This window comes from Dendrobium catenatum, unplaced genomic scaffold (assembly GCF_001605985.2).
Source record: "Dendrobium catenatum unplaced genomic scaffold, ASM160598v2 fragScaff_scaffold_1145, whole genome shotgun sequence".
NCBI classification, from domain to species: Eukaryota; Viridiplantae; Streptophyta; class Magnoliopsida; order Asparagales; family Orchidaceae; genus Dendrobium; species Dendrobium catenatum.
Window position 1 is genome coordinate 376,861 of NW_021319607.1, and position 13,838 is coordinate 390,698.

Consider the following 13,838-nt stretch of genomic DNA (forward strand, 5'->3'; position numbering starts at 1 on the left):
GGCGGGAAGCCCAGTTTTGCGTAGTTTTCCCCTAAACAGAGGAGACGCTGTAAGGCTGCCGAAATTTCGGGTAAACGCAAGATTGTACTTCGGACAATATGGAGCTTTACTTGGATATTATTTGGACATTGTTTGGACCATAAATGAATTAAATCTTAATGAACAAAATGCTTAAGTCAATCTTGAATGGTCACTAAACTTGAACTTACAAATGAACTACAACGAAGACTTGAGTTAGAACATGATCTTGAACTTAAGAGACCAAGGGACTTGACTTGAACAATTCAAGCAAGGACTTCAGCTTGCTAATTGAACACTTGAACTTGCCAAAGGACTACACTCAAACTTGATTTGAGCATTGAAAGAACTTGGACTTGCAACAAATGACTTAAGTGAACTCAAAGATAAAGATTGCTAGAATTTGAAACTTGTACTTTGGACAATTAAATTGACTAAGTGCAAAGAACTTTGACATTGAGCTTGAACAAGCAAAGGTGAACTTGAATGTGGACCGGAGTTTATAAAGACTTGAACTTTTATTTCTCCAAAATGATTTATGAAATACTCTAATCTAATGAACTACAATGATTGGTGGTGAACAATGTTCCAAATCTCACATATACAAACTCTTGGTGAGGTTGGGGAAAATCTCTACATCTCATTAACCATCAATTACAAACAAATAAGAACGATGTACAAGATATTGCAATAGTTCTTCAATCGAAGCTAATGATGGAGGTGTTGATTGCAAGCAAAGAATAATAAACTAAAGTGACTTAAACTCTTTAATCAAATTGGTATGCATGCAACGATCAAATGAAGAATATGATAGCATGTTTGTGATCAACAAAGTAAAGCTTCCTACAGACATTCAAAACTTTTATACCAAAGGGGATGTAGATATTAGAAGAGACGATAATCGTTGAAAGCATTCTGAAGTCACTTCAAAAGATGAGAGAACCATCATGCATATAGCAAGCAACATGTATGGATGATAGTGGAAGGCCATTTGCTCATAAGTTGAAAGCGTAATAGATTTGGTGGCATTCCTACGACAAGAAAAATATATTGATATCCGCAGATTGTGAAATTTGACAAATACGGAAGATGGTGATAGATGCAACTCCATGCAGTCTAGATCAATATGCAATTAAATGAGTAATATGACTGCGAATGAGCCATAACAGCCTTCTTTCGCCTACAAACAAAATACAGAGTGATTATATCAAATGTAAGGAGGATCCTTCACATACATTTGTGCCACTCTTGATTTGGAGGCGTGGTTCTTTGTTGAAGGACCCGTTGGGCCTCACATGGAGTGGACTGATGTTGGGGTTTTTATAGATGGGAAGGTGTTAGCTGTAATTCAAGATCATTTCAAAAAAATAGACCTTGGTGATTCTATCAAATCATTGGAGGTAGAAAATGCACCTTTTAGATATGAGTGTTATGAAAAAATGGACAAATTTAAAGTCATGCCATTAAAATTTTTGCCAAAAAATTAATGAAGTTTAACACCTCATACATCACTCAACTAGAATGAAGAAAAAATGGGAATTTATACAAGAACTACGGATAGGTAGGATTAGGGTTATAAATGAGTCAAGCCTAAATCAAATTACCTCTGGCTTGAACTCGATCTTGAGTTTAACTTGTTAATGGAGTTCTGATGTAAGCAAACTAGAAAGAAAAGTCAAATTGGAGAACACAATGACACTAAAATCAAACTAGATTCACTTTAGCTTGCGAACATCCAAACAAACATTCAGATAAACGAAAAAGTCAAATCAAACGAAACAAAATTATAACATAAAAATACTATCCTCAGAACAACCGTCAAGCTGTTTCCTCACATGCAACGAGAGTAGGAAAATATATGAAAATAGTGCTTAGGCTTGCAAACCGAGGGTTCATCATTGCCAAAGGTCCAACGTCCTACCAAACTCCTCTGGCAAATGTCTCCCAAAATCAGCCAACAAACAACTTCCAAATGCTCTAGAAGAAGGATACAGATGGAGTGGAACTTGCGTATAGAATAAGAGGTTAGAAGCCAAGACGAAATAGAGAAGAGGAAAGGGGAGTGGAACAAGCTCTCAAGCTTTTCCAAGAGAAGAAACCCTCAGGTTTTTAGTAGAGACTTTGCTTAAATATTCAACAACTTTTTTCTTCTCAAAACATCTCCAATTTATAAGCAAAAGAAAGAAGCCAAACAGACATAACACCTCCAATCAAAACCAATCAGGTTTGGGGAAATGAAAGGCCAAAAGACACCACAACAGCCATCAAATTCTGCACAGAAAACGGGAAGACAAGCCACGGGAAACCCAGCCAGCAAGCCACGGGAAAGCAACCAGAGAGGGACCCGATGAGCCAACATAGGAAACGGGGCAGAGGGGTCACGAGAAAGCAGCCAGGGAGAAGAAACGAAAAGACATCCAGCCCATAGCATTTATTCACAAGGAAGAAACCAAAGAGACACAAGAATAGGAAGAGACAAGCTCCACTCCACATACCTTTATGATTTTATGAGCTAGGAAATGCAACTACTCCTCCAAATAATGAGCTAAACTTCAACTCAAGCATTAATGATCTAGCACCAAGTAGAACCCAACTTTTAACCTCAAAACCAAGCAGCCAAAGCACAACCTGAGAGCAGCCAAGGCCTAAATCGAAATACAGCAAACAGCCCAAAGGACAATGACTCAAATGCAAGCAAACCCAAGCCGTGCCATGCCCAAGCACATCCTACCATGATCATTGGATGTTCTCCATCATTGGATAGCTTTTAAAAAAATAAAACACAAATAATATTGTTCACATTACATCAAAATAAAATAAGACATAAGACAAAATATAAATGCATCAAGTTCTTGCTCATTCAGTGAGTATGAGCTTGCTTACTAGCTAGCTCATCTTCTTATGTAAGGCAAAAGATGAATGCCAATCCAAATATTGCAATATTGGAACATGGAAAAAAAGAGAAATTAAGAGAGAAAGAGGGGAAGTACTATGTTTGGATTTTCAAACCTGTTGTTGAACACTTGAATTCTAAAATTTACGAACATATTTATATTAATATTTATTGCTCACGAGCTAATGAGCTGAGTAGAGTAGGCTCTAACATGATTTATTGGCTCATCGAGCTTGGTTTTAAGATTCATTTCATCGAGACAAACTAATGCGAGCTCATGAGTCGACTTAGCTAAGTTGCTGCCCCAGCAATTTGGGATGAAGTCTAATGATGGATAATGAGGATTCTGGTTTTTAATTATCCTTAGAATTGGTGTTTTTTGCAGATGAAACAGCTCTACAGGTCATATTTTATTCATCTCTCTCCTGGCGGTATCTGACACAACAATTTTTTTCTCTTTTTTCCATTACATTATTTTCTTAACATTAGCAAGTTGCTTTCCAAATAAAATAGGTTTTATAAAACAAAGGAATTAAAGGGTCGAGGCTCGAGTGTATTGGTAAAAAATCATATATTGGCAATAATTAAAATTTTTCTTTTAATCTTGATCGAGTAATATAGAGTTTGATTCATTTAATGAATTTTGAAGTAAATTATGTGCCTTGTCTGTCGGACTAAACCAAATCAGGTCAAATATATGTGCGTCATTTTATTGATAAAAACAGCTACACGAATAGATACGATGTCTAATCCAATGACACTGAATCAAAGGTGTTCTAGTGATGGTAATATATTGCATAATTTCTTATAGTTGTGGATCTCTTTCCATCTTAAGACATCTTATAATAGCTCACTTTTATGCCCACATTTGTGGATCTCCATGACTCCAATATGCTAACTGCTGTTATCTTTTTATTTTGTTATGTTTTGACTTCCCTATTCTTCCTCTGATCCACAACATTTATCTGAAGCTGAACTTTAAGAGTATCTTAATCTATTTTTTCTCTTCAATTTGATTAATTAGATTTAGGCTTGCTTTCATACTTTTCCTTAAAGTAACAAAAAAACTGTTCTGAACGAAGCCTTAGGTTTTATTTAGGACGACTTTCTTACTTTTTCTTAAAGTAGTTTTCTAATATAAAAATTAATTTTTTTTTACTAAAAAATTATTTTAAGAAGCACTAAGAAAGCCATCCCAAACGAAGCATAAATCTTCTGGTCCATATTGTAATTATACATGTTTTTCTTCTCAGTTTCATACTGCTGCTTCAGAATGCATTCTAGAGATTGTCAAACTAAATAGAAGCATTCCATCCGAACAAAAGAGACTTGTGGAGTTCAAAAGCGAGGTTATTCATCTAATGGAGATCGAGAAAAGTGAACAAGCTAAGACGTTTCTTCGAAGATCAATTGAAATCCTACAAGATCTGGAGAAAGGAGATTCCCCGCTGATTTAATGCGACCAACTTCACTCAGGTGCTAATTCCAATTGAAATTCTACTATTCATTGTTCCCACGCCTAAGAAGAAAAAAACATGCAATGAAATGAAAGGGGCTTATTATGTTGGTATAGATAACTATATAACACTTTGATAATTTAATTCGTTGTTTCCATTATAAAGAAATAATTTAATTCATCAGATGCATAAATAACACCTTGATTGTATTATAAAATTATATTTATATATGAACTTTCTTGTGAAAAAAAAAAAGTATCAAGATTTGTTCTTTACGATTGGTTCTAAAAAATTACTATATTATTTCCTTGTTATGATATCCTGTTAGTAATTTCTTATGATTTCACTGGCTCTGTAAGAGTCATCTTCTCTTCTTGTTCCTCAAAAATTTCTACCAGCCAGTAAAAACTTCTGGATGCCTATTGTGGTCATAGAATCACAGTGAATAAATTTATTGAATTGGTTTTCACATGTTAATTTACTGGTATGAAGATGGATAAAGTCTAAAAATATTTATTAATTCTTAAATAAATCTTCATTTAGATAGGTAGTTAATTATTATTGATCTAAATACTTTAATTGACTAATAATAATAATAATATTTTAATGCACGTAGTTAAATCATACTAATTACTCTAATTACAGTTTGTTTCATCCGTAATAAAATCCTAATAAATAAATAGGATTAGGTCATAGTTTAAATAAATTTTAAGTGAATATTCATGCAGATAAGTAAACCCTAGATACTCTAATCAATTTACATATTATTAACTTCTAAATTAAAAAAAAAAATAATTAAAAAAATTAGTAACTTCTAAATTACCAAAGGAATCTTGGAAGCAATCTTTTTTATTCCGCCCATGCCACTCACGTGTGCTTTGCTAGGGTTTCTGACCTAGCAACCCTTGTCGATCTTCTTCTCCTCTTCATGACTCAAGATCTTTTGGGATTTTCTCTCCTAGTGTTTTTCCCTCCCTTTCTCTGTTTCTTTTCTTCGTTTTCCATTTGCGATCGTGCCACCTCCCATCATTTTTCGACTTGGATGGTGGTTAATCGCTTAACGGACAGTGGTTTTCTTAATGGCCAAAAAAATATTCGTTCTTTTTCTTGAAGCTTTGTTTGTGGCTTCCTTTTCAAATGATTTTCTTGACCTCAAAGCTACAATGCATTGCGAGCTTTCATCCTTATGGATTTCGGAACAGGAAATCCTTCCTCTGGAGCAACCTTTTGAGCATGTGTTGGTTGGTAAATCGTTGAATCGTTGTCCTCCTCTTGAGTTGATGCATAAGTTTTTCTTCAACCTAAAGTTGAATGGTGATTACTCTATCATTGTTTTTGATCTAAGGCATGTTTTAATTAAGTTGATTAATGATATGGTTTACAATAGAGTATTTTCTCATCGCTCTTACTTTATCTCCAATTGTTACAAGAAGTTGTTTAAGTGGTTGCCTTTTTTTATATTACTGTAGAATCTTCGATCATTCCTATTTGGATTTCATTCCAAAATCTTAGGCATCATCTATTCTCACGCCGCATTCTACACGGCTTGGGTTCGCTTTTTGACTGTCCATTGAAAACTGATAATGCTGCTATTGTTGGTTGTCAATCATTTGTTGTTAGGGTGCTTGTTGAATTTGATAATTCAAAAGTTATCCAGAGGCTACTTGGATTGATCCTGATATTTGAGGTTACATCCAACAGGTTGTTATGGATGATTTTCTTCCATTTTGTGACCACTGCAAGTCTTTGGGGCATTGCAAAACTAAATGTTGTATTCTTTACCCTCGCTTAGATAGAGCTCCTCCTAAACTTGTTGTTAGTAATCAAATAACTTCACTAATCTAATTTAAATATGCAATCAAATCATAATAAGCAGTCTAGTTGTCCTTTTTTAATCTCAAAAGTAAAATTGATTTTATGAACACGTTATCTTTTTCTTCCTTTTTGCAACTCTTCTTGATTGTTTAAGATTAAATTCATTACTAAAGCATTTATAAATCTTAAATTCTAAAAATAACAAATTTCGTAAAATTTCGCTGCTATGATGCCAAACAAATTTCAAGTTTTAATGCCCTTAGGATTCACTAAATTTGGATTTACAAACATTTGCAAAACTAAGACTTTGTTTGAGACAACTCTCGTACTACTTCCTAAAATGACTTTCTAGTATAAATTTTTTTAATTCAAGAAATTTTTGCTCTAAAAAATTATTTTAAAAAGTAATAAAAAAACTGTCTCAAATGAAGCCTAAAACTTAGTTAAATCTTACTTGTAGCCCGACAACGCTTTATTAACTTTGTGGTAACATTTGGTAGGGTTTTATATTATAATAAAACGCTTACAAGATTATATTTGAAGGCATCTTTTTTCACAATATGCTAAAACTTTTTTATTATAATTTTTAACAACTGCATTTGGAGTGATAATCTCGAATGGATTAAGGAATTAAAAAAAGGCTTATGAAAAATGGAGTTGTGTTACATTCTTCAAAGAAATGCATATTTAAATAACCTAAAAATTTACTATTAAATAAAAGCTTTGTTTGGGATAGTTTTCTTACTACTTTCTACAACAATTTTCTACAAAATCTTTTAAAAGCAACAAAAAATAGTTATCAAAAGTTGTACCAAGAGTGTGAATAGTATTATACAAAATTTTTTAAAATGCACTTCTAAAGACCATTATGGTCTACTCTATTATACATCATTGGCATGTGTTTCATCATTTTGATTCAACAATCTTAACTAGGATTGATATTATAATTTAGTCACTATATTTTGATTAGACTTCATGCAAGCCTAATCATCTAATTTTGGCTAAGTTTATCCATTGTATGATCATGCACTCACGATTATACTTTCTCATTCCTCCCATTCATGTTCTTTTGATTGAGAATCTTCCTAGACTACCCATGCTCTTTTAACTAAGTCTATTCCTAACATATTCATGCTTATTTAGCTATATTACTCATCCTTCATGCTCTTTTTGCTTTTCATGCTCTTTTCGCTTGCACTCTCTATATAATCATGATCTTTTAATCACACTACCTCACTTTTATTTGCTCATGTTGTTGTGGCTCCCCTTGCTTTTACATTTTTCTAATCAGATTGTAGGTTGTCTACTTTTGAATTTTAACTATTATGTGTGGTTTCTCTTGAAATCATGTAATGCAATCAGTGCATACAAAAAAAATTCCTATTAATTTTAATAAATTGATATTTTAACTAAAAAATTAATTTAGGTAAAGGTTTTCTTAAAATTAAATGGATGGCCTTCAAGCAAATTTTTTAATTAAAAATGTTTTCTTTATATCACCATGATGAGATGTAAATGTAAGCTCCTAGTAGTTAAATCCTCTAGTTGGTTCACATTTAATACATGGTCGGTCAAAATGTAGTAAAAGTGTTTTATCTTAAGGGCAAATACATTTAAGTTTATATAATGCCCCTCAGGATAAAGGTCCTGAATTGAAAACATGATTTTAAATAATACACTTAGTAGATGTCCATGCTAAAAAAAATAAGATGTCTAACATGCTAGGTAGTGGCGATCTTGATCTGGATATGATTATAAGTTCAGTTGTGTAGCCCAAATTATGTCTAATCAAGCTATCTTGTTTACTTTATTATGTAGGTATTCCTTATGGATTTAAGTATTATAAACCCTACATCACTCCAAATATGTTAAATTTTATCTATCTAAAAAACCTATATTTTGTTTATCAATATTATATTATGAGCCTCACTCTATATGATATGATTTATGAATACTAATGGAGCAATTTAAAATGAGGCTACTAATTTTATGGGTAGTGATCTCAAACTTGATAATTTATTCCATATAATTTTAACTAAGCTATTTCTAACTTTTTTTTAGATTCCTTATTAGTACTCATCGCCCCTTTTTTTGGGACATTTTTGCCAAATAAGACAAACTCACACACACATCACATACACAAGACATCTTGATTGGTAGCCAAAGCTCTCAACCAATAGACCAAGATGAGTTGTGATCATCACACCTTTTAGCTAGAAAATAATTTTTGCATATTTAACGCCCTTAGGAGGATTTACTAATTTTGATTTACAAAAATTTGCTAAATTAAAGCTTAGTTAAATTCTACTCTAGAAAGCACCTTAGTAACTGTTTATTAAAAATGGAGTTGTGTTACACTCTTCAAATAAATGCATATTTAAATAACCTAAAAATTTATTATCAAATTAAAGCTTTGTTTGGGATAGTTTTCTTACTACTTTCTACAGCAATTTTCTAGGACAAATTTTTTAAAAGCAACAAAAAAATAGTGGCCAAAAGTTGTACCAAGAGTGAATAGTATTTTACAAAATTTTTTAAAATGCACTTTTAAAGGCCATTATCGTGTACTCTAGTATACATCATTGGCATGCATTTCATCATTTTGATTCAACAATCTTAACTAGGATTGATATTATAATTTAGTCACTATATTTTGATTAGACTTCATGCAATCTTAATCATTTAATTTTGGTTGAGTTTATCCTTGGTATGATCATGCACTCATGATTATACTTTCTCATTCCTCCCATTCATGTTCTTTGATTGAGAATCTTCCTAGACTATCCATGCTCTTTTAACTAAGTCTATTCCTAACGTATTCATGCTTATTTAGTTATATTACTCATTCTTCTAGCCATCCTCTTTGACTAGAAAATATTTTTTTGGTTTCATGCTCTTTTTGTTTACACTCTCTATATAATCATGATCTTTTAATCACTCTACCTCACTTTTATTTGCTCCTATTGTTGTGGCACCTCTTGCTTTTATATTTTTCTAGTCAGAATATTATAGGTTGCCTACTTCTGAATTTTTACTATTGTGTGGTTTCTCTTGAAATCGTATAATATAATCGGTGCATACAAAAATATTTCTATTAATTTTAATAAATTGATATTTAAGTTAAAAATTAATTTAGGTAAAGATTTTCTTAAAATTAAATGGATGGCCTTCATGCAAATTTTTTAATTAAAAATGTTCTCTTTATATCACCATGATGAAATATAAATTTAAGCTTGAGTACTTAAATCCTCTAGTGGGTTCACATTTAAAATAAGGTTGGTCAAAATGTATATAGCAAAAGTATTTTATCTCAAGGACAAATATGTTTAAATTTATATAATGTCTCTGAGGTTAAAGGTCCTAAATTAAAAATTTGATTTTAAATAATACACTTAGTAGATGTCCAGCATGCTTTAAAAAAAAGAAGAAGAAAAAGATGACTAACATGCTAGGTAGTGGCAATCTTGATCCGTATATGATTATAAGTTCAGTTGAGTAGCCCAAATTTTGTTTAATCAAGCTATCTTATTTACTTTATTATGTAGGTATTCCTTATGGATTTAAGTATTATAAACTCTACATCTTTTCAAATATGATAAATTTTATCTATCTTAAAAACCTATATTTTGTTTATTAATATTATATTATGAGCCTCACTCTATATGATATGATTTATGAATACTAATGGAGCACTTCAAAATCAGCCTACTACTTTTATGGGTAGTGATCTCAAACTTGATAATCTATGATGATGGATCCATAAAATTTTGGCCAAACTATTTCTATCTTTTTTTTTAATTCCTTAATAGTACTCATCACCCCTTTTTGGGGACATTTAGGTCAAATAAGGCAAACTCACACACGCATCACATACACAAGACATGAATCCAAAACCTCTTGGTTGGTAGCCAAAGTTCTCAACCAACAGACCAAGATGAGTTGTGATCATCACCCCTCATGCTCCTCTGATTCAATGATTATTATCTCAAAGGTTTTCTATATGGATAGATAGTAATCTCACTTGATTATGGTGATTCATCATCTACCTTGGGGACCAACACATCTTAAATTATGGATCGCTACATTTGGATAATAATCTTTGAATTATAACCTAACCATAATATTAACCAGATTAAATCAAAATATGAGCATGCTTACTTTATCGAGAGTATCTCTTATAGTGTCCTTTAGTGTAATTAATATAAAAAAAAATGAATTTCCTTCGAGAAAATGATTATTATAATTTTTTAATTGAATTAGCAAAATTTTGATTTTGATAATAACTTCTTGTGTGAATTTTACATAAGTTTTGATATAATTTGTTGGTCTTACTACACTATAACTCTTTCACTAACTCTTTTAATGAAATCTCCTATATGTATAGAACATCCTCATATTATTTTTTTATTCCCCTCAGTAATGACATTGAAATAGATTATTAATTAAGAAAGAAATAATATGAATATAATAAAATAATGAATACTGTACACTATATTACATGTGCTGCCAGAGGCTTTGTTGTGGGGGTAACTTTAATGCTATCATCCCTAATAATCATAATACATGCCTTGGGTATCAAGTTGAGATTGCTCCTTAGATGATTGCTTATTAGTGTGCCAATCAATAAAGTACTCTTTCAAGTGCTCGTCCTAAGTAAGCTTATCCAATGACTTATAAGCATATCATTTCTTAACATTGTACCAGTGATTATCATATTATATGTAGAATTATGACTTATCCCTAGTGTTAGGATATTTCCACATGTGAGGATATAGCCCATAGTACACCTGTTGGATTGTAAATATGATGATAATGAGTGGCTAGTTTTGTGAAGTGAGAGTCATGTGCCTAAACTCATTCATAGGAGGTAGCATGATTCTTCTCTAGATAGGAGTAATGATTGTAATAATATACTTCTCCTAGATGAGCACAATCAATCCTCACTTACTTCTAGTTATAATGAGGGTGCTAAGAAATGCTCTAAGGTTCTACTTACCTCTTCATAGAGGCTTGAGTGATGAGGCATGTTGCTTGGCCTCCAAGATTAATTATTCAATCATGATGTACTTGGAGGCCTTCTATAACAAATCTTCCAAGGTTATTAGGAACCAAGAACTTAACATTTTGGGCTAAAGTTTAAGGATAAAGTCTCTTAAGAGAGGTTTTCATCACCATTAGTGATTATCTAAAAATCCATATTGAAATAATGGGTATAGTACTTAAGGGACTCATCAACCTTCTACTTAGCACAAAATAGTGAGTGAGAGTTCTTTAGTGGCCTCTCAAAAGAAGAAAATTGAGTAAGGAAATGTAAGATAATTTTCATAAGAAAATAATCCTTTATATGGGAAAAGGTTAAATCCCTTTTGGCTTACATCCCTATAGATTCTCAAAAGGATTCAAAACTTGATGGAATCAAAGATATTGTGCATGAACACCATGTTCAATTATTTATATAGTAAGATGATCCTTCACAAGTTTTGAATTGAAGAGCTTTGAATTAAAACAAAGCCTCCTCACCAATAATGTCCAGCATGAAAGAAGATTTTTGGACATGTTGGCATGCTATGAATAATTATTGGGAGCCACTTATTCTTATGGACAATGATTTGGGTTTTGAGTAGGCTATGCAATAACTATTAATAATTTTTATAAGGAGACCTTGATGAGGCTAGCAAGGTTGTTAATTTGCTGACAAAGATTATAAAGGTTGGCATCTATATGTTCATGTGTAATGAAAGTATTGCTTAACAAAGGCTCAATTATAAAGGAAAAATCTAAGTCCCAATGCTAAGGATTTACTACCATGCCTCCTTTCTTACACACAGAATGTAAAAGTAAAAATAATCAAGGAGATGATGCTAAACAAGTATGTTTATAGAGAAGACTCACTGATATGGGAAGGCAGTGGAGAGCACACACATTAACAATTTATAAAGTTGCACGAGCTAGATGTGCGATGAGGAGGTAAAAGGAGTTTGAATATTGAGAATTGAGGAAGACAATAATCATCATCAAAAAATGAATAACAATTTATTAACAAGATACATAAACACTAGCAAATCATTTTGAAGCTATCAAATTACTCATTATTTTGGTAATTTCAAGGTTTCAAAATATATCAAATAGTTTTATAGAGTGACTTCCTAAATGGTTTAATATAAGAGGTGTGTGTTGAGTAACCACTTGGTTTTTAGAGCTCTACACACTTTAATTTGATCATGTATTTGAATTAAAAAAAAAAAGAATTATATGGAATGAAGAAAGCACTTACAACTTGGTATAAAAGATAAAGTACATTCTCTTAGAGAATGAATTTAGAAAAGGATTTGTGGACATAATACTATTTATCAAGAAATTAGGCTCTAACAATTTTAGTTGACGAGATATCATCTAAAGCTAATAATTATATAATGTGTCAAAGGTTCCTTTAAATGATGAGTCATAAATTTGAATGAGTATGATGGGAGAGCTAACGTACTTTTTAAATTCAAGTGAAATAGGAGAAAAAAGAAAGGTTTCTATGTCAAGTTAAATATAAAAACAATTGGTATTGAAGGATACATGAGTGCAACTAATGAGCCATAACATAAAACCAGACAAAATACCTAGCAAAAAATAGTGAATATAACGCTATATTGAGGTATCATTAGATCGATGTTATATCTTAAAACTTGTTTTCCTAATAATATAACAACTTTTGATCTCATCGGTTATTCTAATTCTGACTTCATTGGATGTAAAATTGAAATTAAGAACACATTTGACAAATGTCAATTTATAGGATATTTTCTCGTATCATGAATGAGTAAAAAGCAGAACTCATTCACATTATTCTCTATTGAGGCTAACTACATAGTACCTAGTTGCTATGTATGCCCATGTAATATAGCTCAATCACCAACTCCTTGAATTTGAAGTTTTAATGTATTTGTTATCAATCATGTGTGAAAATATAATTTCAACATGCATGGTAAAAAAATTTATAATATTATAAAATATAACATTTCAATATTTTCTATCATTTTATTAAGGATTATGTGTCAATATGTGATGTGAAAATTCAATTCATTCACACAAAAAGTTAGATGTGAAAATCATATTAATTGATAGATTTGGTATTCTACTAACTTAATTAGGAAGTATTGACATAAGTGCAGAATTTGCACGTACTTGAAATTTTTAAGCAAATTAATCTTTTTTTTATTATTGTTTCTTTCCATAAAAAAGTGAGAAAATAAAAAAAATTTGAAAAATAAGACATAGATCTTTATCATTATAAAATTAGAAAAGTTAGGAAGAAAATGAATTAGAATTAACTCATTCAAACCCTGAGAACTTCTAATCAAGATGATTCTCCATCAACTACAAGTTTCTAGAGGGGTTAGCCTAACTGCTACCTATACATTAGGGAGATTAGTGGAGTTAGAAGATCAGACTATATGAATCACATTATGTTGTATGATCTACATTATACATGATAACTCATATCATATGATATGATCCGCATCATATTATTTGGCTAAAAATCAATAGAAATAGCTATATAGTCTTTAGGGAATGATTATGATAAAGTTTTAACCATTTTTCTTGGACTTTTGTGAGGTAAGAGGATATAAAGACTTCCCTCACCTCATTCCTACTCTTCTTTCATT

At 31.5% G+C, this 13,838-nt stretch overlaps 1 protein-coding gene across 1 annotated transcript in view; it reads left to right on the forward strand.

The window, feature by feature from the left end:
* Positions 1-4,623, forward strand: part of LOC110099972 (proteasome adapter and scaffold protein ECM29) — a gene marked incomplete in the record, with an annotated part of 142,753 nt that extends 138,130 nt beyond the window's left edge. The window contains 1 exon segment of the mRNA XM_020827318.2: positions 4,165-4,623. Within this exon segment, the coding sequence (XP_020682977.1) occupies positions 4,165-4,368 (204 nt within the window).
* Between the last annotated feature and the right edge of the window lie 9,215 nt (positions 4,624-13,838).